This window comes from Hydra vulgaris, chromosome 03, assembly GCF_038396675.1.
Source record: "Hydra vulgaris chromosome 03, alternate assembly HydraT2T_AEP".
NCBI classification, from domain to species: domain Eukaryota; kingdom Metazoa; phylum Cnidaria; class Hydrozoa; order Anthoathecata; family Hydridae; genus Hydra; species Hydra vulgaris.
Genome location: NC_088922.1, coordinates 47,217,501 through 47,243,222, shown reverse-complemented (window position 1 = coordinate 47,243,222; position 25,722 = coordinate 47,217,501). Strand labels below are relative to the sequence as shown.

At 25.5% G+C, this 25,722-nt stretch overlaps 1 protein-coding gene across 1 annotated transcript in view; it reads left to right on the top strand.

The window, feature by feature from the left end:
- Window positions 1-25,722, top strand: part of LOC136078729 (uncharacterized) — a 165,136-nt gene that overhangs the window by 123,917 nt on the left and 15,497 nt on the right. Inside the window, exons 20-23 of the mRNA XM_065794520.1 lie at window positions 4,611-4,943; window positions 5,018-5,398; window positions 13,001-13,352; window positions 15,703-15,993. Of these exons, the coding sequence (XP_065650592.1) occupies window positions 4,611-4,943; window positions 5,018-5,398; window positions 13,001-13,352; window positions 15,703-15,993 (1,357 nt within the window). The remainder of the gene's footprint in view (window positions 1-4,610; window positions 4,944-5,017; window positions 5,399-13,000; window positions 13,353-15,702; window positions 15,994-25,722) is intronic.

Below are 25,722 nucleotides of genomic sequence, written 5' to 3'. Positions count from 1 at the left end.
TTGTGCAAACTTCAAACTTAAGTATGTTTATATGCCAAATGGGAAAACCTTGTAAAAAATTGGGATGGCAGAGGCCTGGTAACAAAAAGCCTAAATACGCTTTTTTTTGGGGGGAGAGGGGGAGGGGGAAGGGGTTGCCAATTTGCATGGTCATAACTTTTGTTATTTACCATATTTTTTTACGAAATTTGAAATCTGTCAATAAATATGACTTTAGTTTTAGTAAAGTTGAAAATTTTACTACATTAGTGCCCTCTTATTTGGGGCATGCGATTTAGGGCTTTTTTGTTCCCAGGTTTCGCCATCTCATTTTTTTGCTAGGCCTCCTCAATTAGCATAGGCATAAACATACTTAAGTTTGGAGTTTGCACAATGCGTGAAAGTGTTCTATCTGGAACATCAAAAAATTCTGCACCCATGCATGTGTGTGCATAGAGAGAAACTATACCATCTACTCCTTTTACCATACATCTTTTTATGTTGATAAACTTGGATCTTTAGTCAGAATGTTAACTTTTCTTCTGATTAGCTGGTTAGTTGTGATAAATTAGAAAATTAAAATATGTACTTTAAAGTTGAATCTTTCCCCCCATCCCCCCATTTTCCCCATACCCTTTCATACGCTTTTTGAAAACCTTGCCCCTCCCTCTATGAGCGTATGTACTTTATGAGCAACCCCTTAGCAATTTTCTTGGTTAAAGACAAAACTAAAATTAAACAATTTTCCTTATTTTAATTTAATGAGAATGTGTCTTACAAATTAATATAAATTAATAAACCTCAAAAATAACTAATAACACCTGGTAATCATTATAATTAAACTAAAAAAGTACAAAAAATATTTACAATAATTACTAACTAAAAAACCACGTTAAATTACAATCTACTTGACATCAAAGAATATTCTACCAATATATGTAATATATTAAAACTGCTCCTTGACCCTTAAGGGTCATACAAATAGTAATCATATTTTTTTTTATGCATGCATTGCTCTCAATCACTTAATTATAAAAGCATGCCTGTTTCTTGAACACTACTTATAGCTTTAATGTGCACTTCCTTAGCATTGGAAACATCATTACTTTGATCTACGCTGTTTATCGCAATCTTTTCACAATTGTTGTCCACAACTATTTCCGTGTCAGGAATAAATCATAATAGATTAGATTCATTTTGAGGTGTGATGTGTTTCATTCTTTACCCTCCGTATAATATTTTTTAAATGGTTCTTGACATAATTGAAAATCACCACGTTCTCATCAATAGAGATGTCATCCTTGTATGTTCTATTCCATATGCGGATTTTCCATTCTTCACCAACTTGTCATGGTCAACAATGGCTCAACAAGTTTCATGATCATTGGTGCAATATTTAATTCAAAACCAAGTCGGTTTTGCAAAATATCACAGTTTAGAATAGCCGAAGGTATTCTGAAGTTTTCAACTGAAGATAAACCACACATTTTCCATTCTCCTAACTTCAATGTACACATCTGTATCTCTTGTATACTATAAAATTTTTGGCTTTTCTCCAATACAAAACAGGTTGAACTTTATTTTTTTGGATATTAAAGTAATTTGTCTTTTGGATGGTCTTATCAAATTCTCATAGTATTCAATTAACCATTTCACTATCAAAAAGTTTATATATATATACATATATAAACTTTTCGATAGTGGTTACCCTGTCAGCGTTATAGAAAAAGCATTTTATAACCCATAATCACATGGACCAGCACCACTAAAAAAATTTAGGACAATATTTCCTTTAGTGATAACCTTCTATAGCAATCCAAATTGTCAACCTTGTGTTACCTTCAAGAATTAGATGAGTTTGAAACATCTAATGGTACTATATGGAAAGTAAGAAGTCAAAGCAATTGCAACAGTAGTTTATTAGAATTTACAGTAATTTCTTAAAACTTAACGATACTATATGAAAAAAAAGAAGTTATATAAGAAGTTATGTACACTTGTAACAGTAATTAAATAACAGAAAATGTTATTTATTACCTTAAATATTTATCAGGTAATAAAAAAGCCAGATAAAAGCCAGGTAAAACTAATAATTTAGGATTTCATATAAAAGGACATATTTCTAGTTGCAGAACAGGCCTATCCACTGATAGATTTGACAACCATATTTGCACCTGTCAACGTGCCCATAATATTAATTTTGAACCCTTTTTTTTTTTTAACTTTTGTCTTACTTAAACTTAACATTGAGTTTTTTTTATTATCATTGAAAAGCATTGACATTATTAAAAGCATGATACATTTGGTTTATGTTCACTGTATTAAAAAAAAAAAAAAAAATTATCAGTTACAATATTTCCTCATAGTAACCATGTGTATTATACATTTTTTTGTATATGTTAAACTTTGCAAAAGTAACATAAACAGCACTTATTACTACACATAAATTACACTTATTACATTTATTATTTACTTATAATTTTTTTTAAAAGTCTCAAGAGATAATAAATTTAATAAATTTAAAAATTTTTGTATTAGTGTATTTTTTAAAATTGTAATTTAAATAAAATATTTTGAGACAACAAAATTTGTTGGATTTTCATTATTGCTTGTTATATATATATATATATATATATATATATATATATATATATATATATATATATATATATATATATATATATATATATATATATATATATATATATATATATATATATATATATATATTTTGTGCTAAAAAGAAATTTTGGATATATATATATATAAATATATATATATATATATATATATATATATATATATATATACATATATATATATATATATATATATATATATATATATATATATATATATATATATTCTTTCAGCTGGCGCAGTTCCCACCTTTTCTATATTTTTTATGATCGCAATGATTAATATGTAAACCCATCCAGTTATATCCCAACCTTTTTTCTTCAAGTTTCCAATTTGACCACAAGTTTATTTTGTTTCAAATTTGAACTTTTTTGTATATTTCTCTCAATGCCGTTTTTTTTTGTCACTTTGTTTTTAATCAGAGAAATTATTTTTAAACAATATTTTTAGGTCTTAACAAACCTACACAAAATATGTTTATACTTTAATTTTCCTTTTTTTTTTAAATAATTCCCAATATAATTTCCAGATTAGGACAAAAGAGAATTTTTTAATTCATTCAGTAGTTTTTTTGTACAGGACTTCAAAATGTTGTTGAAAAACAGTATCATTGCAATTATAAGAAAAATGTTTTGTTTTACTTTTTTCCTCAACTTCAAACAGCTATAACAATAAAATGGTTCAATGAATTTCAAAAATTTATTTTGTATTATTAAAAAATATTATGTTCTACCCAATATCAATTTACTATTATTTTTAAAAAGTAAAAAGTCCAAAAAAAAACTTTTTTTATGCTCTGGGCACACTGTGAGGCGGATGGGGTTGTTTTATACTGCAGAACAAATTCAATCTTGGCATAATATTGGACACTGCTAGACATAGTATCTTTTTAGCATTTGCATCCTCCAAAATCAAACCATAATTTTAGTTTACATGAGCACACAAGAAGATCTGGAAAGGGTATAAACCAAATTAATATTTTGATTATATGTTTGATTAGTTAAGAAGTTTTTACGGTTTTTACTTGTTACATTCAAACAATACACTAAAATTGATTACTAATTTCTTACTAACTTTTTGTTAATTGTAACAAAAAGTTTCCATTTTGCCCAACAGATACGAAAACATTTACAGTTATACAAACTCATATATTTAAATATTTTACATTAAAGTCTTGCGACCCATTGTTTTGTTAGGTGACCCTATATAGAGTTACAACCCATAGTTTAAGAAGCTTTTGGTGAAATACTGTAATAGTTTGAAAGTTAAAAAAAGTTTGTAAAATAATAAAATAACACTATATCACTTAAGCAACAAATTACTGTTTGCAGTAACGAAAACAGTAAAAAAGTTTTTGTTTAACAATGTATGAAAAAAAGATATTATGAATATTAAAATGAAATAGTGAAGAGTTAAAAAAATGTTGATACCGTTATAGCCAATTTTTTATGGTATTTTAACTATCAATAGAGTTTTAGTGAAGTATATTAAACACAATTTCCTTAGATTTTCTTCACAAAATAATTAGGGTCAAAATTAAATAAGTATTATTGTCTTAATCAAAGCTGAGTACAGTACTTATTTCTAATGATACTGGATGTTACTTTCCAGGTACTAAACAGCTATTATCTGATAAAAAAAAAATAGGAATCGATCTAAATTATGCAGAGTTTTCTATGCACAAGGAATTCTAATTACTAACAAGAAACAATTAAAAACTGTACATGTATGCAAAACCTGCCTGTTCACATCAGGGCTACATATTAAGCACATAATCTAACTTTAAAGGTTAGTTTCAATTAGATTGATAGGTAGTTAGTTACTTGAAAGTTGTTAGTTACTAAAAAAAAGGTAGTTATTTAAACGTAGGTAGATTGAAGTACTACATTTTAACACAGCAGTATAAGTTAAATAAGTCTAGCAAAAAATGTGTAATAATTTTGTAATTAATTAATCAAAAGTAATTAATTTTGAATTAAATAATTTCATAGAAAAGTTGTTGAGCTACTTGTTGCATCAGGTGCTGATGTATGTTTAAGTGATAATCTTGGCTGGAGTCCTTTAGACTATGCTGCACGAAATGGCCATGTAAATTGTCTGCAAATATTGCTTGACAATGGCGCTTCTGTTGATGGTTGTAAAGAAAGTTGTTACACTCCATTACACCACGCATCGATTGCGGGTCATGTTGAATGTATAGTTACATTGCTTGAGCAGGGAGCTAATATTCAACAACAAACAGTAAATGAAAAAAAGAATTGTTTAGATCTTGCAGTTGAGAACTCAGAAAAAGATGCATGCATGGCAATCATAAAGCACAAGCGGTTATTATATATTTTGTATTTTTGCTTGAAATTTTTTATTTATTTAATTTTAATACTTATCGGACAATTTTTAGATGGCATGAAGCTCTTTTCAATATAGACATTAAAGGAACTTACACTATGGAAAAAATAATTGAGTTACTACCTGAAGTTGGAGAAGTGGTACTTAACAATTGCGTTACCTATTCTGATCTGGATAAAAGACATTTTGATTATTCAATAAAATACAATTTTGAATTTGTAGACACTGATCCTATAAGCTGCGATAAACATTTTTTTGCACCATCATCAATAATTCGCTTTCAGCGAGAAAAGTTGTTAATCCATCCTTTAATTGTTGAGCTTATCAATCTAAGATGGTCTCGAATGGGTAGATGGCTGTATTTATGTTCATTTAGTTTTTACTTAATATTTGTTACGCTGCTGACAACTCTTGCTGTTAAAGAAAAAATACAGTATGCATTTGTTTCTTTTGATCTTTTGTATTTTTTAAATATATTTTATGTTTTATAAAAGTTCTGGATTAAATTACCTTTAAATTATTAGATAATTGTTCTTTTTGTAACAACAAAAAGGCTAATATTATAAATTAAAATAAAACCTAAAAGTTAAAATCTTTTACTAAAATATGGTTTATTAACTTTGTAGTATTATAAAGTAATTATTAACTTAAAAAGCAAGTTTTGTCAAGATTGCTGAAAACCAAAATAATGATTTGCATCTATAAATGAGGCTTTTATTTAAATAAATAAAAATTTAGATTTTTTATAAAAAGTTTAAAAAAATTATTATATTTTATTAAATTATATGTATTCGTAAATTATCAGAGGATCTGGTTTTTTGAACTATTTTGGTTTTTTGAACTATTTTATTCTGGCTTGCCAAAGAGAAACTTAGTATGTAATTATTGTTTAGCTAACACGATTTATCATTACTATAATGATTATTAAAAGTTTAAATAAATAAAATGTTTTAACTAACTTTATAAAATTGAAATACAATAATAAGTAACAAAGTAGAAAAATCGACTTATTATTAATAAAAAAATATAGTAATAGTTAATCAGATGAAAAATTCCCTAATAAAAAAAAAATTTTGTTTTACTTTATATATAAAATTTATATAAAGTTTTGTTATTATTATATGTTAAAAAATTGTTGGGTGAAGTAGGCAATAAGCAATTTTTAACACAAAGTTTTAGCATCCTCTCTTTCTAATTTCCAATAAAACAAATATTGCAACTGATAGGATTCATTTAGTTTAGTCATACATTTGTTTTTATCAGCAACCAAAAAAATAAAATAACCAGATCATACTTAATTAATCATTTAGCATGGTACAGAGGAAACTAAAAAAAATCAAAAGAGGCATCTATAATAAACACTAATAGAAATTAAAAAAAGTTAATAGTCTTCTGGTAACTAAACTAATTTTAACTCTTCTAGAAAAATCTTAAGGCCTGCCAAAAAGGAAGAAGGAAACAAAAGTACCTTGAGTTTCCTATTATAATATGCAAACTTTCAGTTACACTTTAAGCTTTGTATAGTTACGATATACATAGTGTAAGTTACATTTCATGTTTCATAGTTTTAACATTTATTATCTTAATTACATCTTGAAAAAATATATATGTTTATCCTGTTCATTTTCATCAATCAATTTGGAAAGGTTTTTAATCCTGTTCACTATAACTGAAACTCAGGTGTTAGTTTATTTAAAATATTATTTTGCTTTGCTCAGCATATTTTTTCCCTTTTTTAAAGTACTTTGTATACAATATTGCTTGCAGTTTTTGACCAAGAACCACCTGGTGCATCTAATGTACCAGAAGTTTTAATGTATACCAATGATCTCCCTAATAAGTTTTTAAATAAATGCAAAATTTATGTTGATAAATGCAAATATGTTAAAATAATTCAAAATAATAAATATAACAACTATAACAACATGGTGGTTTTGTAGTCAAGTTTTGTTGTTAAATGGTGCAAGGACCCATGTTGCAACTAACTACATAAAAAATGTAAATTTTTAAAAATATTTAAAAATTCATTATAATATCAGAAATTACTAAATTGCTGATTATCAATTGAGTATTAATGATTGCTACAAAGATTTTGATGACTTATTATGAAAAAAAAATTTTTTTCAAGTTTTCATTTTTTAAGCAGCCACTATTAAGTTGAGAATTACTAGACATCATTAGAAGAACAAGCCCAAACATGACAACAGTACTCCATTTAGGGACAAAGAAGTAGAAATTTGTAGAGAATAAAATCCGGAGTAAGAAAATGGCTAGCATGTTAAAAAGCAGCAACTTTAGCAAATACTAATTTAGCAATCAATTGCACATATGGTTTCCATAAGATGTCTGTAATAAAAATTAAGACTTTTCTTACATTGTAGATTGTTTTAGTTCAAACTTTGTTCAAATTTTTATTTATCATGTGAACTAGAACAATTCTATGTAATTATTTATATTAAGAACAAGATTTTTAAGTTTTGACTTTGAAAATATATTGTCAGGAAGAGTAATTAAGGTGTATTTCGCAATTAATTTGTTGTATAAATAGGGGCCGCGATAAGAGATGGAGAATTAAGAGTTTTTTGTTTTTTTTCTGGGTACGATAAAGTTACCAGTTGCTCTAGTGTTAAACTTATTGGTAATTGAATAAAAGAAGTTTTTGTGAAACGTAAAGGTACTAATCCCATTTTATATTTTAGCATTAATAGTATATTAGCATATTGATTTGATAAATGTTTAGCGCTTTTATTTCTTTTAATATAGGTTTAACATGTGTATGTTTGTTTTTATAATATATAATTCTAGAAGCATGTTTCTGCCGTCGATAAAGAGACATTAGTTTTGTCTTGTGTGTGCTTCCCCAAGCAACGTTAGCGTATGTAAGATGACTATGTATAAATGAAAAGTTATTTTGTGATAAAAATGGTCTAGCTTTGAAAAGTAAACCAAGACTTTCAGATATTTGAGTGTTGATGGCCTTTATTTCGGCTGTCCATGTAACATTTTCGTCTATAACCAATCCAAGAAATTTTGTTGTTTAGGTTCTTTCAATATTGTTGAAATCAATAATTAGAGAGGGAAGAATTAATGGAAATGCCTTTTTTCGTTGCTTTGAATGAAATAAAATACATTTTGTTTTTTGTGCGTTTATTGATAACTTATTAGCACTGAACCATGTTTTAAGTTGTTGAAGCTCAAGGTTGACTTTGTCAAAAAGGTCATCGATAGAAGAAGATGAATAAAACAGATTTGTATCATCTGCGTTTTAATTTATATATTTTTTTGTTTTAGGGATATTTAATTTTAATTTAATCCAAAGTATTAATTTCTAATATACTTATTGCTTACCGATTGTTGCTTCAATTTATTAACTTTAATGCAATATGACATTTGAGCAGCTCTAAAGCGGTAAATATTTGTATATTCTTGTTAGTTTTTTTTGCAAACTGCCCCACTCCTTTGCTTACTGAAAATTTTCAGAATTTTTTTTTTTCATGAACTTTTTATGCCACTACCTTCTTTGTACAAATCAGTCAAAACTGTTTAAAAACTTCAGGCCTGACAAAGACTGGTTTTATGCATTTATGAACCGATGCCCACCTTATAAGTAGTAGGTTCAAAAAAAAGTATCTCAGTTTATATGTTTCTGGAACAGTAATGATGTCAAATTTCAGAAAATAACACCGAGAAAAAGTTTTGTCAAAATCCAAAAAAAAAAAGAATTTTTGTTAAGAACTTAAGTCCAGTATTTTCACTCACGTCAGTAATAAATCTTTTATTTAATCATAAGTTATTTCTAAACTATTACATATTTTAAAAACTTTTAAAGTCTTAAATTGGTAACAAAAGTAAGAGCTTTTATTTGATGGATAATGTTTCCTTATATCAATAATTGTTACTCAATTATTAGAAAAAATGTAAAAATAAATTTTTTATCAAGCACTTAAAAATAGTTTTACTTCGTAATGTTTAAAAAACATACTAATGCTTTGTTTTGGGTTAATTATATTATAAGGTTGATTGAAAATGTTATTATAAGATCGATTGGAAATGTTATTATAGGAAATTGTTAAAGGAAATGTTAAATAATTAAAGGAAATTTTATTATAAGGTCGATTGTTATAATAAGGTCGATCGAAAACTATAAATTATTTTTATTTTAAAAGCTGTTTAATTATATTCTAACGCATATAAAACCTTTTTAAGATATATGAATGTATAGTATTTTTATACTTATGAATTACAAATGTAAAATTTAATTAAATGCAATAGAAAAATAAAACAAAAGATTTATAAAATATGCTTTAGCCATTTAAAAACATAATGTCTCTTATTTAGAGATCATTCCTTAAGAAGTTTTACAAATTTTTAATTATAAAATTTTCTTAAACGCAATATATGCTTCCCTGTATTAGCTAATGTTATTGTGATTCTTTGGCATCTTTAAAAACAACTATAATGATAAGTTTCTTAATTTCTCTATCCTAGAACTTGTCAAACTTTAAATTGTCTTTGTGTAAGAACTATTAACATCAAAATTTGGGTGTACTAACGTAATTTTTTAATATTTTCTTAATTTTAATTTTTGTTCATGTAACATACCTCTAGATAATAATGTCACAAGATTTTATCAGTGAACCGATATATTGCAGGGATGTGAAACCTTGTCCCACTGTACATAGATATTTTTGGCATACAGATACGGGTAGGGAAGTGGCGGAGTTATTTTAATAAGTACTGGTCTTCTTCAATTTCAATTTTTGAATGATCCTTGGGAGATTGCAAATTTCACTTGCAACATTGCAAACTGCGCGCATAGGACTATTTTATTTAATTATAAAATTTGTACTGTAGAAAAGCCATTTGGTGCTGGAAGAGCTTCTGGTTTTTTTATGCTTATTTTAATGAGCTTCAAATTTTTTCTGCCACTAGAACAGATACCAATAACATTTGTTAGCCATGTCCAAGCTTGAGATAAAATAAGATTCTTAAAATAATCTGCTTCCATAGATTGGTTCAATGATTTTTTAATTTTTGTGTCTTTTTCAAAGAAAATATAGCACATTATAGTTTGATTATCTTTGTGGTTGTATGAGTAATAAACATCCTTAAATTACTAATGTATGAGTAGTAAACATCCTTAAATTACTGCTCGCAGGAAATGTCTCGGCAAATTTTTTGTTTAATCTTCATTTTAAAATAATTGTCAAAAAATTTATTTGCAACCTTTTTTTCATAACCTGATTAGCAATAAGTTTTATAATATGTTATAATCTTTAAATAATTCCAAAACTTTTATTTCAATTATTACTAATTATAATTATAACAAGACTTTTAATTTTATATTCTATTATATATTTAAATAATTATTTAATTCTATTATATATTTAATTAATTATTTAATTAATTATTAAATAAAATAAAATATTATATATTTAATTAATTATTTAGTTTATTCTATTAATTATTTAATTTTATGTTTTATAATAATTATATATTCTATTACAAAACTATTAGTTTTATGCTCTATTATAATTATAACAAGACTATTAATTTTATATTCTATTTCAATTATTACAAACTATAACTATAACAAGACTATTAAACATTTAATAGTCTTGAAAAAAATCCAACGGATTTATTTCAAGACTATAAAATGTTTTATGCTGATGAACAACTCTTTTATTTAAAGCAAATGAACTGTTTAATCATTAAAGTCTTCTAATGTCAAATTGATATGTATGAAATATGTTATGCCTTATTACAATATGTGTTGAAGATATAAGGAAAAATAATGTGCTTTAAAAGATTTTACAAAAAAAAAAATTTTTCATTGGATACTAAATATTTTTTTCCTAAGTGTTATTTTCTGTAGGGGATCATACGGTTAAAAAATTTTTTAAGGGGATCAATACGGTTCAAAAAGGTATAATATGACCCTGGGACGTTTTTTTGAGTTGAACCTACTTTCTTCAGAGTGTGGATGGTTTAAAATAGCTTCTCTGCCAGTACCATTTCTTGTACGCAAAAAATAAACGAAAATGACTTTGTAGTTGTCACTAAACAGTATAAATTGTTGGGTATAACTTCTGATTTTCATACTTGGAATTTAAAAAAAATCTATTTCTGTTGTGATTAAAGCAAAGCAAATGTAGTATGTGGAAAAGGTGTTATACAAGTTTTGAAACTTTTTGGTAACAACAAAAAAATCCATTATGCAGTAAACAATTGCTTTAATGCTGATGGATTCTTTACACTTCCATTAGTGGTATACAAAGCAAACGTGGTAAATGAAGCTTTAGAGCTGAATAGGTTTTAGGTGGTCTGAGTGGCACTAAATATTCAAATTCTAACTCTGTTTGGATAGAGCTTAATACATGTAATAAATAGGCAAAGTGTATATACCAGAATGTCAAATATAGCAGAATACTTCTTTCATATCTAAATAAAAATACATCTTAAAACAGTTTAGCAGCTGTATAGCTATATCGGGAAACCAATATAGTCTTATTTTGTCTACCAGCTCACTTCTCTTGTATTCTCCTGCTACTGGACAGAGGTGTCCATTGTCATTTTAAGCAAGTGTAAAAGGCAGTTTTTACAAAATATTACCAAAGACAACAAAATGAAAAAAAAATACAAATAAAGAAAGTTTTTCTCCAGGAACAAGAACAGGAAGTGTTTTACATATTTGCTTCCTATTGCTTGTTTTGAATCTACTAGTTTATTTCTACTTAACAAAAATAAAATCAATCAACAGGTATTAGCTCAGAAACATTTAATTATCCAGAGTCTTAAGCACCATTGTCATCAAAAAAGCCTTTAGCATTATCTTCTAAACCAGCTACAACAGCTTCAAGGTTCAACAAGTATAGAGCACTACATGAGAGATTTAAAAACAAAAAGGAAATTGAGAATAAGAATTTTTTTTAAGAGAAAAATTAGTCTCATGAAAAAATCTAGACAATCTAATATTTCAAAACTTCCTAGTTGATATATTACAAAGCAAAGCATTGTAAATCATCTCAAAAAAATTTTTTATTATAAAAAATATGTTTTGGTATTTTCAAATAAATAAGTTTTGGTAATATTATATAAAAAAAACTTAAAAATTTAAAAAAATAATAAAACTATATTATTTTTATTGCTTAGTAGTTAATTTGACCTGGTTTTACTCTATATTATATTTAATAATAAATAATAATATACAAAGTTTTTAGCAAACAACATTAGCTGTTATAACATCTGTAACTTATGTAATAAAAAGTTAAGAAAAATGGAATGACATCAACAGAGTCAAAAGGGTTTCTCCAGACTCCTCAAGTTTATGTTAAATTAAATTTTTCGAGAAGAAGTTTCAACTGATTAATTATTTTTAACCTTTTAACAACTCAAAAAAACAATCAGCAGAAAAAAGATGATCTTGCTTCAAGAAGCAAAAACTTATTAATTTTGTAAATACTTTAATTTTAATGGAGTAGAACCTGCATATGAGATATTACTTGATTTTTGCAATAGCTCTGAATAAAAACACTGCTAATGCCATTACTTCCAGTTGGTCAGCTAATATGATATTTTATAAAAGATGCACCTCAATGTGCACTTAAAATACTTTAACTTTTTTCTTAATAGAAATATTAAAGTGTAAAGGTATTTAGACTTTTTCAACAGAGTCATTATAAAAAAGTGTGAAAAACATAAAATAAAAATGGCTTTTATTTTGTTTTCAATCGAATCCATTGTCTACACCCCCAAAATGATATGTTTTAATGCAGCATAGGCACTTTTTTGTTAAATATAACATCATCGAATAAACCTCTAAGTAGAATCTATAAATTGTGTTTAATTCTATTAAAAAATTTGTTTAATAAATGTTAAATTTGAAATAGAGTCAAGTTTTTTTTTAATTTTTATTTCTAATTAATCTAATAAAAAGTTAAAATATTTAAACGTCAGGTTTCTAAATACGCTAAAAAAATAAATACATAGTTTGACTGATGAATGAATAATGAACGGCTAATGAATTTTTTGTTAGCCATTTAGATAATACACACGAAAGAACAGAGAACAATGCGCAATTGCAGAATATCACTTATTTTACATTAATTATTGCAGTCATGCAAATTTTATTCCAGTTATCATTGGCTCAATATATTGGGAGAAGTTATATATTTAATCCTGCTAAGATACTAGATTTTTCTTTGTACACCTCAACAGCACTGTTTATGATTCCTTTCATTGCTAACAAAAACAATAGCAGAAATACATACTTGGAATCCATGAAATGGCAAGCTGGTTCCGTTTCAATATTACTTGGTTGGTGTAAAATATTGTTATATATGGAAAATTTACCATTTCTTGGTTTATATGTTGTTATGTTTATGGAGGTAAATATTTTATATAAACTTATTATGTGTTTATATATTTCTAAAAAATAAACCAGGCAAATAAATACTCATGAATATAAAAGCACCCATGGTAAACCACATACATTTGGTTTTCTACATATTTTTTTTTCTTATCTGGTTTTCTAGAATTTTCGGCACAAAATGGTTACACACTTAACCAACTTTTCCAAAGTTTTTTCACCTTTATTTTTTTGCCTTCTTCAACATTAGCATCAACTAAACCCATTACAATAACCTGTTGGTAAGTATGTATCCATTTTGAGTAAAAAATTTAGATCCCTGAAGCAGTTTAATTTTATATTCAAAATAATAAAGCTAAAATCATAATAATTATGTATCTTCTATGAATATATATTTAGATTTTCAATAATTCTGTACCTTTTTCTGTGTAGATTAGCATATCAAAACCAGCTTGCTAATAAACACCAGTTTTATTGCATATAGCAGGAATCATAGTAACTTGGAATCCTAGAGTAACACCAATTTTATACTGAACATTAACATTAACAAGTTTTTCTTGTCTGTTGACCTCTGTGATCTTTCATCCTTTTATTTGATTGTATTTCTCTGTGAATCTAAGGATCCTTTCACAATTAAAAATTTATACATTGCAGAAGTTGCAAAAAAAAAAAAAAATTGAAAAATGTTGTGAAGTTATTTTTTGATAAAGTTGACTATGAGAACTTTCACTGACATTGTTGCACTTAAACCCAGCCCTTATTTAGTTGTCACAGATAGCTCAAGTTACGCACCTTTTGACAAATTTCTGGCATGCTCTAGCCTGCAAACTAAGTTTTTGCTTCTTGATATTATTGAACATGCAATACTTTCTTTACTACATTGAAATCTGTTGCTCCTACATTATAAAAAAACCAACTTTAACATATACATATCAATTAATTGATTAAGGGGTAAACAAATAAATTACACCAAAACTTGATAACTAAATAACTCAAAATTTAAAAAAGTGAAAATATTTCAAAATACTTTTAACACAAAAGGATATTTTAGCAGAAATAGAAGTTAAAAAATAGGATACCACCCATATTTTTAAAATATATTTATTTATTTATGAAGCAAATAATTGTAAAATTATTCAAAACATATATATTATACAAATAAATATTTATCAATAGCAGTCATCACTAAAATAGAAATAATCCCTAAAAACAGTCTAACATATTACGAAAGTAAAAGATGACTACTAAAGAATAACTGTGCTTATGACAATAACTTTATCCCCTTCTTTATCTAAGGTACATTTTAATTAGTACAAACTTAAAAAAAATTACAAAAATTTGAGCTCTATACACTAAAACTACATTAGGCACTGACCTTCCAATAATTAATTTTAATATTATTTATTTATTGACTTTATATCAACGATTTGTTTGTATATTAAGTTCACCTATCTCTACTTCAGATTCATTCCAGAAAAGTTTGTACCAACAAACATTATATTCAATAGTCTAAACACTGACACCTTTCCAGCAAAGCTCTTTCAAGTAGCCTTCATCTACCTTTCTTTTAGCAGTCTTTTCACTAAAATGCATTTATGAACATATTTATATATATGTATATGTATATATATATATATATATATATATATATATATATATATATATATATATATATATATATATATATATATATATATTTATATATATATATATATATATATATATATATATATATATGTATATATATATATATATATATATATATATATATTTATATATACACATATATATATATATATATATAAATATATATGTATATATATATATATATATATATATATATATATATATATATATATTTATACATACACATATATATATATATATAAATATATATGTATATATATGCATATGCATTTAATTAAACGAAGCTTTCACTCTGTTACTAATTCATTCTTTATATTGCTTCTTAATCAAAAATAGTGCACTTAAATTTCAAAATTATCTGACTCGTGAGTTACTTTTCGTTAGTATTTTGTAAATTATGTACTACAGACCGAAAGTCTGTAATACATACTATCGCATCTGAAAGTTTTGATGACAATTCTTCTTCAATTCTTCCCAAGTCTTTTCTTCCGAATACTTTTTTAAAAGCATCTGGAGGCTTTAAATAAATAACTAACAATATTATTCAGTTTTATTTAATAACTTTAGTACTTATATATTTTATTTGTAAAGTAAAATAAATAATTTATTTTTAAACAAAATAAAGTTTAAATAAACTAAAATTGAGAGTTTTTAATTATTTTTGTTTGTAGTGTTTAAATAAATTTTACATGAGGATTGTAATCATTGTTCCTTTTCTTTAGGTTCTTTACACACTGCTAAAAGTATTATTAATCTTTAGCATTATGCTTTTTGCATTTGCTTTATCATTTTTTTCACTACTTGATTATCAACCAGCATTCAGTGATTGGGGTCGTTCAATTGTCAAGACATTTGTTATGATGCTTGGTGAGATAAACTATGATTCTATCTTCTCAGAAGTTTACGATAATCATCATAAAGATTTAAATGGAGCTCATAATAGTGTGGGACTATCTGTAATATTTTTCCTTCTATTTGCTTTAATCATGATTGTTGTAGTGATGAACTTACTTGTGAGTTTTTTTTTTTATTTGAGACATACAATTTTATCAACTTTTTATGTATCATAATAAACCATAACTAATATTTTACAAAAATATCAGAGATTTTAGGACCGGGGTTCCTTTCCTTAATTTTTTTATACTACTTAAATAAACTTTATGTGAGAAATGAGACACTGCCTAAATATGTTACTTAATGATAATTTATACTTCTAATAACAAATAATATGCTTTAACATAACATGTATAAATTATATAAGTAATGTTCAAGCAGCGTATTAGTTATTAGATATTGTTATTTGTTATTATTATTAATAATAGATTATGTTAGTAAGGTAAATATTGAAAAAACAAATCTAAAACAAAACTAATGTAATTAAATATCAAAAGCACTATAAAAGAATTTGAAAAAAAAAAAGAATTATTAGAACAAAAAAGAAGATTATAGCCAGCTAAATGGTTTTTTTTTGTAGTGCAGTCAATTTAAGCATTAGTCTGGTAATCTGTGAGCTTGAGGTTTAAGTCCCTCATTATTATTCTTTTCATATCATTTATATTTCCCATGAATTAAATGAAATTGTTATTATAGTTGCATTTATTAAGAGCCTTTTTTTTTTACAGGACTCAATATATATATATATATATATATATATATATATATACATATATATATATATATATACATATATATATATACATATATATATATACATATATATATATATATATATATATATATATATATATATATATATATATATATATATATATATATACATAATATATATATATATATAGATATATATATATATATATATGTATATATATATATATATATATATATATATATATATATATATATATATATATATATATATATATATATATATATATATATATATATATATTTATATATATATATATATATATATATATACATATATATATATATATATATGTATATATATATATATATATACGTATATATATATATGTACATATATATACATATATACATGTACATACATATATATACATGTGTATATATATATATATTTACACATGTACATATATATATATATATATATATATATATATATATATATATATATATATATATATATATATATATATATATATGTATATATATGTATATATATGTATATATATATATATATATATATATATATATATATATATATATATATATATATATAATATATATGTTACTGTTACCCACAGTACCAGGAATTAGCTAAATGCTAATGTTTATAATATAATTTAATATTGCAACTCTGAGTTTCATGTGTTATCACAATCATCAGGCAAGTAGTAAAAGTTTAATTTTGCTACGATTTGTTTAGTGGACGTTACGGTTTATATTTGTATTTTAGATCGTTACGGGACGGAAATTGATTAGTAGTTAGGTTAATAATATTATTAATTTGTCTTTAGTTGGCTAATAATTGTGAAATAGTTATATGTTTAATGTTGTTTAAAATATTCTTTATGTGTTAATGTGTATTATTTGTGTATTAAAAAATAATAAAATAAAAATAAGAATTAAAATTGATATAAAAATATACACAATATTATGAAATATATTACAAAAGCTGTGTATGTGAGTAATTTATTAGTTAGCCTAGTGATATATGGAGCAGATTAGTATTGTTATTTTTATTTATAGTTGTTAGTCAGGTTTATAGCGAGCTTTGTAATTATTTAATAAGAATTTATTTTCGTGGCGGCACTTTGATATAATATCGGTTCTCTTATTTAACAGTTCTTCAGGTTTTGGATATGATATAATAGTAAATTTCTCATACAGACATAGTGGGCATCTTTTGGAAATTTTTGAGAAGGGAGGTACTGATTTGAGAATAGACCATGTTAGCGGTAGAATTTTTGTATTTAATATTGTTGAATGATGATTTGTGGTTGTTGTATCTGGTTTTCCACTCACCTTCCGTTAATCCTATATAAACTTTGCTGGGTTGGTTTTTTGCTGCGATGATGCATTTATATATAATATTTTTGAAAACGAAAATGATACAAAAACCTATAAAAAAGCACCGGATAATTTAGAAAAATCAGTCAACCTAGAAGTCAACCAAATAGCTTTAAAACAAAATTTAAACAACCGAATAGAATACCTAGCAAAATCTCCAGCATTTATCACCTTATAAGACCATAAAGAAAATTATTAATCAGAACCTGTTTGCCGTCTCATTAACTCGGCCAAAAGCGTTATCGGAATAATAAGCAAAAAAATCTTAGACATTACTAACACATACTTAGGAAATAGCCTAAAAGTAAACCAATGGAAAAATACCACCGACGTTATTAATTGGTTCAATGGCATAGAAGACAAAAATTGTTGTTTCTTCATCCAATTCGACATAAATGAATTTTATCCATCTATAACTACAGAAATATTTAATAAAGCCGTTTCCTTTGTAAAACAACACACCACAATAAGAGACGAACAACTTAGAATTATAACACATAGCCGAAAATCCCTCCTCTACTACAACAATAACACATGGATAAAAAAATTGAACCATAAAAGTTTTGATGTAACAATGGGCAGCTACGATGGCGCTGAAGTTTGCGAACTTGTTGGGATCTACATTCTCAAAGAATTATCTAATATAATTATAAAAACCGACATAGGGCTTTACCGTGATGATGGCTTAATGATAATACGCAATTTTGACGGCCAAGAAATGGAGCGAATCCGAAAAAATATAATCCAAAAGTTTAAAGATGTTGGATTTCAAATAGACATAAAAACAAATCTTAAGTTCAGTTAACTTCCTTGATGTAACTTTTATTTTAGCCCAAAACACCCATAAGCCTTTCAAAAAACCCAACGATAATCTTCAATACATCCACATATCTTCTAATCATCCACCGCAAATTATTAAACACTTACCTACTTCAATATCAAAGAGACTATCGCAAAATTCCTCCAGCGAAGTTATATTTAATCAATCTAAAAACGAATATGAACAAGCACTAAAAAATATCGGATAAAAAAACTACTTCCTCAAATATCAGATCAAACAAAAAATACCCCAGAAAAATCGTAAACGCAATATCATATGGTTCAATTCCCCATTTAATAAAAACGTCTCCACAAATGTTGCAAAAATGTTCTTGAATTTACTAGAAAAAACTTCCCTAAGACACATAAACTTCACAAAATCCTAAACAGAAACACTGTAAAGGTAAGCTACAGTTGCACTGATAATATAGAAAAAATTTTAAAAAACCACAACAAAAAAATTATTTTCCCTAGAATTGAAAATAATGATCCAAAATGCAACTGTCGAAATAAAGCAGAATGCCCCCTGAATGGTAAGTGCAAATCCACAAATATTATATATAAATGCATCATCGCAGCAAAAAACCAACCCAGCAAAGTTTATATAGGATTAACGGAAGGTGAGTGGAAAACCAGATACAACAACCACAAATCATCATTCAACAATATTAAATACAAAAATTCTACCGCCCTATCAAACTATGTCTGGGATTTAAAAAACAATTTTAATGAAACCCCTATGCTAACATGGTCTATTCTCAAATCAGTTCCCCCCTTCTAAAATATTTCCAAAAGATGCCCACTATGTCTGTATGAGAAATTTACTATTATATCATATCCAAAACCTGAAGAACTGTTAAATAAGAGAACCGATATTATATCAAAGTGTCGCCACGAAAATAAATTCTTATTAAATAATTACAAAGCTCGCTATAAACCTGACTAACAACTATAAATAAAAATAACTATACTAATCTGCTCCATATATCACTAGGCTAACTAATAAATTACTCACATACACAACTTTTGTAATATATTTCATAATATTGTGTAGATTTTTATATCAATTTTAATTCTTATTTTTATTTTATTATTTTTTAATACACAAATAATACACATTAACACATAAAGAATATTTTACACAACATTAAACATATAACTATTTCACAATTATTAGCCAACTAAAGACAAATTAATAATATTATTAACCTAACTACTAATCAATTTCCGTCCCGTAACGATCTAAAATACAAATATAAACCGTAACGTCCACTAAACAAATCGTAGCAAAATTAAACTTTTACTACTTGCCTGATGATTGTGATAACACATGAAACTCAGAGTTGCAATATTAAATTATATTATAAACATCAGCATTTAGCTAATCCCTGGTACTGCGGGTAACAGTAACATATATATATAATATATATATATATATATATATATATATATATATATATATATATATATATATATATATATATATATACTTAAACAACTTAAAAATTTTATTAACAGAACAGAGTGATAAATGTTCGTAAAAGAACAGAGCAATAATATATTATTAAAAAATCAATAATAAAAATTAAAAACATAAAGTTTTTAATCGAAATACAATTAAAATTAACTACAGTTGCACAAAAAATAAGTAAAGAATTATAAAATGTCACAATAATGCTTTGTTAAACAAATCCAAAACGAAATAACTACAGAAAACTGTAATTGTAAATAAAAAAACAATCGTCCAATAAGCGGAATTTGTTTATCAAAAAATGCACTATATAAATGTGTTGTTTCCTCTAAGAATGAACCTGATAAACCTTATATTGATATAACAGAGGGTGAATGGAAAAATCGTTTTGCCAATCAGAAGCAATCTTTTTAAAATATTCATAAGACACCATGCTGTCAAATTATTTATTTAAAAAGTATTCAAAAGACACTATGCTGTCAAAAGATATATGGGAATAAATATTAATGATTATATACTGAATTGGTCCATCCATAAAACAGTGCTTGCATATAACAATATTTCCAAAAAATGCATACTATGCTTATACTAAAAGTTTGAACTAATTACACACTATATGCAAACCAAGAATGCTTATTAAACAAAAAAGCGGAATTATTTTCTAAATGTAAACACGAAAATAATTTTCTCCTAAAAAACTATAAAAATAAATAAGCTCAAATAATATTTAAATTAAATCCCTCTTTTTTTAAAAAAAAAGCTGAAGTAATCATTTCTAAAAAATTCTTTTTATAATAGTGTCTGCAAATTCTACATATGTGTGAAAATTTACAATAGTTAAGACATTTGTGACTTCCTGTAACTTAATTTTTGGTATAAATTGAAGTTTTATTAATTTGATTAATCATTTCTGATGAGTCTTTATTGATAACACACAGTATAAAATGAAAAAAATTTTTGTAAAGTGATTTTATATATATATATATATTTTCTTTTGTAGAAAGTTGCAACTTTTCTTTGATGAAGTTCGAGTTCTTGCTTCATTTTGTCACTTTCTGGGTTGTTTTCTGACTCTGCATGTGACATCTTCTGCTTCAGCTCATAACAGGCATTTCATGTATCTTTTCTATATCCGAAATTGGATATCCAAATCCAATACTAAAAGTAGTGTTGAAGATATGTCTATATCTTTCATAAGAAACTTCACCTACAGGGCAAGAGTTTATAAACATTTGATGCATTTTTGCAGAGTTTCAGTCCTCTGGCAAGTATATTTTCCTTGTACCACCCATGGCATAGTGTGACTTTTTACCATGGAAAGACCGGATATAATCAATCACTGCTTGCAACTCTTCTGGCTTTAGTCGATGAGTTTGATTTGAATTTCTCCCTCTCTTGCCTACAGGTGGACATCCTGTGGTAAAACAGATAAACCAACAATATTTAAATAGTATTATTATTTGAAAAACCGACACAGCATAAGACTACATAATTTTTGTTTTTAAGTTACCGTTTAAAAAAAAGTAAACAAGTAACCAATCACTCAGCATTATTTCACAACGTTTGCGACACATAGATTTATAAAAAATAAAATGAATCTTGCCAGTCTTTGACAGAGCAGATTTTATAGTTTGTCCTCCGGTTTTTTATTCCAAATAGAGCTATAAATGCTTTGTGACACACTCATGCTTCAAATGGCACACCAGCTCGAACAAACTGGACCTTAAACTCATAGGAGAAGTCCCTGAATTTGGCATTCTCTTCATCTTTGCGAGGTCATTGTCTCTCCACTGCTTTCACCTATAAATAAAAATTAGTTCACTTATTTTCAAGAATCAAGAGCAATTAGTGTGCAGTATTTCTTTTTTTCGATGTTATTATTATTTTGTAAGATGTTTAAAAAATTAATGCCAGAAAACTAAGAATAGGCATTGTTTTAGCTCTACAATTAATATTTTTTATGTCACAAAATTATGTTTCATCTGTTATGACCATGTTATTAATTTTAATTAGTTTAAAATAGCTCGCAAACACGGCCACAAAACAGATAAAAGTGTATTAAATAAATGAACATTGTTGAATACGGCAACATAAAGTTTATCATTTAACTAAAAAGAATAACAGTTATACCAAATTAAACTTACAGTATTATACAAAGTTCAAAGTACATGTAAGGCTGGGCTATAACACGATGTCACCAATGAAATAAATCTGCCTGAGATGGAGAGTGGCTGCATTGATTAGTGAACCTATATTTATACTATTTTACAGGATCCTAGAATAGTCATAATTTAGAATATGGAAAACAAACTAGTGCAGCTTTATTAAGTAATAAAATCCCTATAAGAAACAAAAGAACTTTCCATCCTATACAGAAATTCTATACACTAGTAAATTTAATATCATTGACTAAATTATTTTTACCTTGACCTAACATACATAAATTAATGAACAAAACAGCTGAGAATGCTCCACACACGTCTAAGATAATTTGGCTTACATAACAAAGTTTAGTTTTAAATTACTTTAGAAATTTCTCTCGAACAAAAACACTGGCCAACCTTTTTCTTATTCTAAGCATGAAAAGGATTTTAGAGAGAGAGAAAGAGATAGAGAGGGAGAGAGAGAGTCAACACGGTTCACGTTTTTCGCATGACTCGAATAAAATTTCTAGTTTAATACAGCATTCTAAAAAATTACTAAGACTTACAAATGCTGAAGTTTACTTAATATGTAATGGAACAATAACCGAAGGTCTTGTATTTCCTTATTGTTATTCGAGATGGGTGGAAAAAAGATTCACCTGAACAAAGGAAGCAAGGTGCGAGTCTTGCGTATCTTTGCTACTAATTGAGTTAAAATGATTGAGTAGACCGTCTTTTTCTTAGTCAGTAATCGCTTCAATATATTTCATCTTGCACTTGCAATCTTCCCCTCTTTCAAGGCTTAATATGCGTTAAAACTTCAGCTTTTCTTTATGAGTAAAATTCTTTTTTCTTTTCTTTGGTTTGTCACTAATGACCAGGCGATCAGTGCTGCTTTCCGCCATCTTTAAAGCATATGTCTAACTAAAACAGCGCGAGATTGTCTCCCACATGTCATGTGATAGAAAATAAGTCAGCTGACTACTAGCTTGATTGTTTTGTCGCTGTAAACATATATATATGTATATATATATATATATATATATATATATATATATATATATATATATATATATATATATATATATATATATATATATATATATATATATATATATATATACATATATATATATATATATATATATATATATATATATATATATATATATATATATATATGTATATATATATATATATATATATATATATATATATATGATTATATATATATATATATATATATATATATATATATATATATATATATATATACATATATATATATATATATATGTAGGTATATATATATATATATATATATATATATATATATATATATATATAAATATATATATATATATGTATGTATATATACATATATATATATATATATATATATATATATATATATTTATGTATATAAATACATATATTTATATATATATCTATATATATATATATATATATATATATATATATATATATATATATATATATATATATTTATGTATATAAATACATATATTTATATATATATCTATATATATTTATATATATATATATATATATATATATATATATATATATATATATATATATATATATATATGTATATGTATATATATATATATATGCACAAGCAATTAGCCTGAATGTCATAGATATATGCATACAGAAAATGTCTGAACATAGAGTAGAAAAATTCTTGTATTTTTGACTAATTGCTAGCCTTCCTAATTGTCTCATAAAAATATTCAATTCAAACGCTATCTGGTGAATTGTTACAATTAGAAAATAAAAGAAATGCATTTTAAAATTTGTGAAAAGAGTGACGAATACCTGATTAGGAAAAATAGAGATTTAGAGATTAAAGAGTTTGATGGAAAAAAACTTACAAATGATGAGGGTGTGGGTGTTCAGTGTCAAATCATGCGGTTGCGGATTACATAATGTTAACTTTTATGAATTAAAGCCAGATTAACTGTAACATTTGTTTAGTACCACAAACTCACTTTTTTAATTTTTTTAACATCTTTGTTTCCAACAAGGATGCAAGCAACCGCTATTAGAGTTGGAAGTTACTGGAAGAGAAAAGATGATGTTTGTAGATCAAGGTAACGATAGGCAAACTTAAAATATTGCAAATATATGAATCAAGAAAGCAAGAAGAAGAAGGCGAATTCCTAATAACTGATGTTCGAGGAAAAAAATAGACAAATAAGAGTTTTTGGAACACTTAGGAACAGTCACAGCAAGAAAGAATGTAACATTTAGCAGTAACATTTGCTTTTCACCTGATCAACACAAGCATCTTTAAATGATTGTTTTTCATTATGAAAAAGACCTCTTAGTACACAGTATGGTATTAATACATATCTTAATTTGTGACCTTAGTCAAAAACAATATAAGAAATAATAATTAAATTTTAAATAAGGTACAATAACATTTTTTTTGATATTACCTTGTTCTCAAGAAATTTTATGAAATGTTTTAACAAACAAAAAACTATTAATAGAAAGTTCAACAATCTATATGCAAACCATTGACATGATGCCTATATTTGAACAATAGTAATTTTCTTTTATTTGTTTTCCCAATAAAACTGCAACTCTGTTCATCCAATCCTAAAACATTTAAACATCTTTAAATATTAATTAGTGGTTTCTTTTATTAACTTAAATTGAAGTTTATTTACCTTTGTTTTAATCCGTAGTGTCAAAACATATTTTGTACATAACATACCTAAAACTTCATTCAACATAAAGATCTTTTATTGCTATTGCTTGAGAAAGTTTAAAACCATTCTACCTTATAATTTTTCTCTTGATTTTTGTTTATAACTATGATTATTTTTCTGAACTTTCTATAAAGTTACGGATCTTTTATTTTTATTATTTCCTTCTAAGGAATTATTAAACAAAAAAGCCAACTAATAACCAAAAGATCAGAGTTTTCTAAAGAAATTTTTCCTTTTTTTTTTATACGGTAATATTCTTACAAAGAATCATATATTTTTACCCTTTATATATTTTGTATATTTTTGATTGCAACAAGCATAATTATTTTTTCTAACTTTTATTATTTTTTATTTTATTTCTATTTTTATTTATTATCTTATTTCTATTTTTATTTATTATCTTATTTCTATTGTTCTCCTTTCCACCACTACTACCATACTTGCTGCTCGAGCAAGCTTTTGTCTCTACCAACTAAAACCTAATCTCTTTTGTTTCAGTTTTTGTTCAGTAAATTCACTTACTTTTATCACAATACATAAGTATCACAATACTTTTAC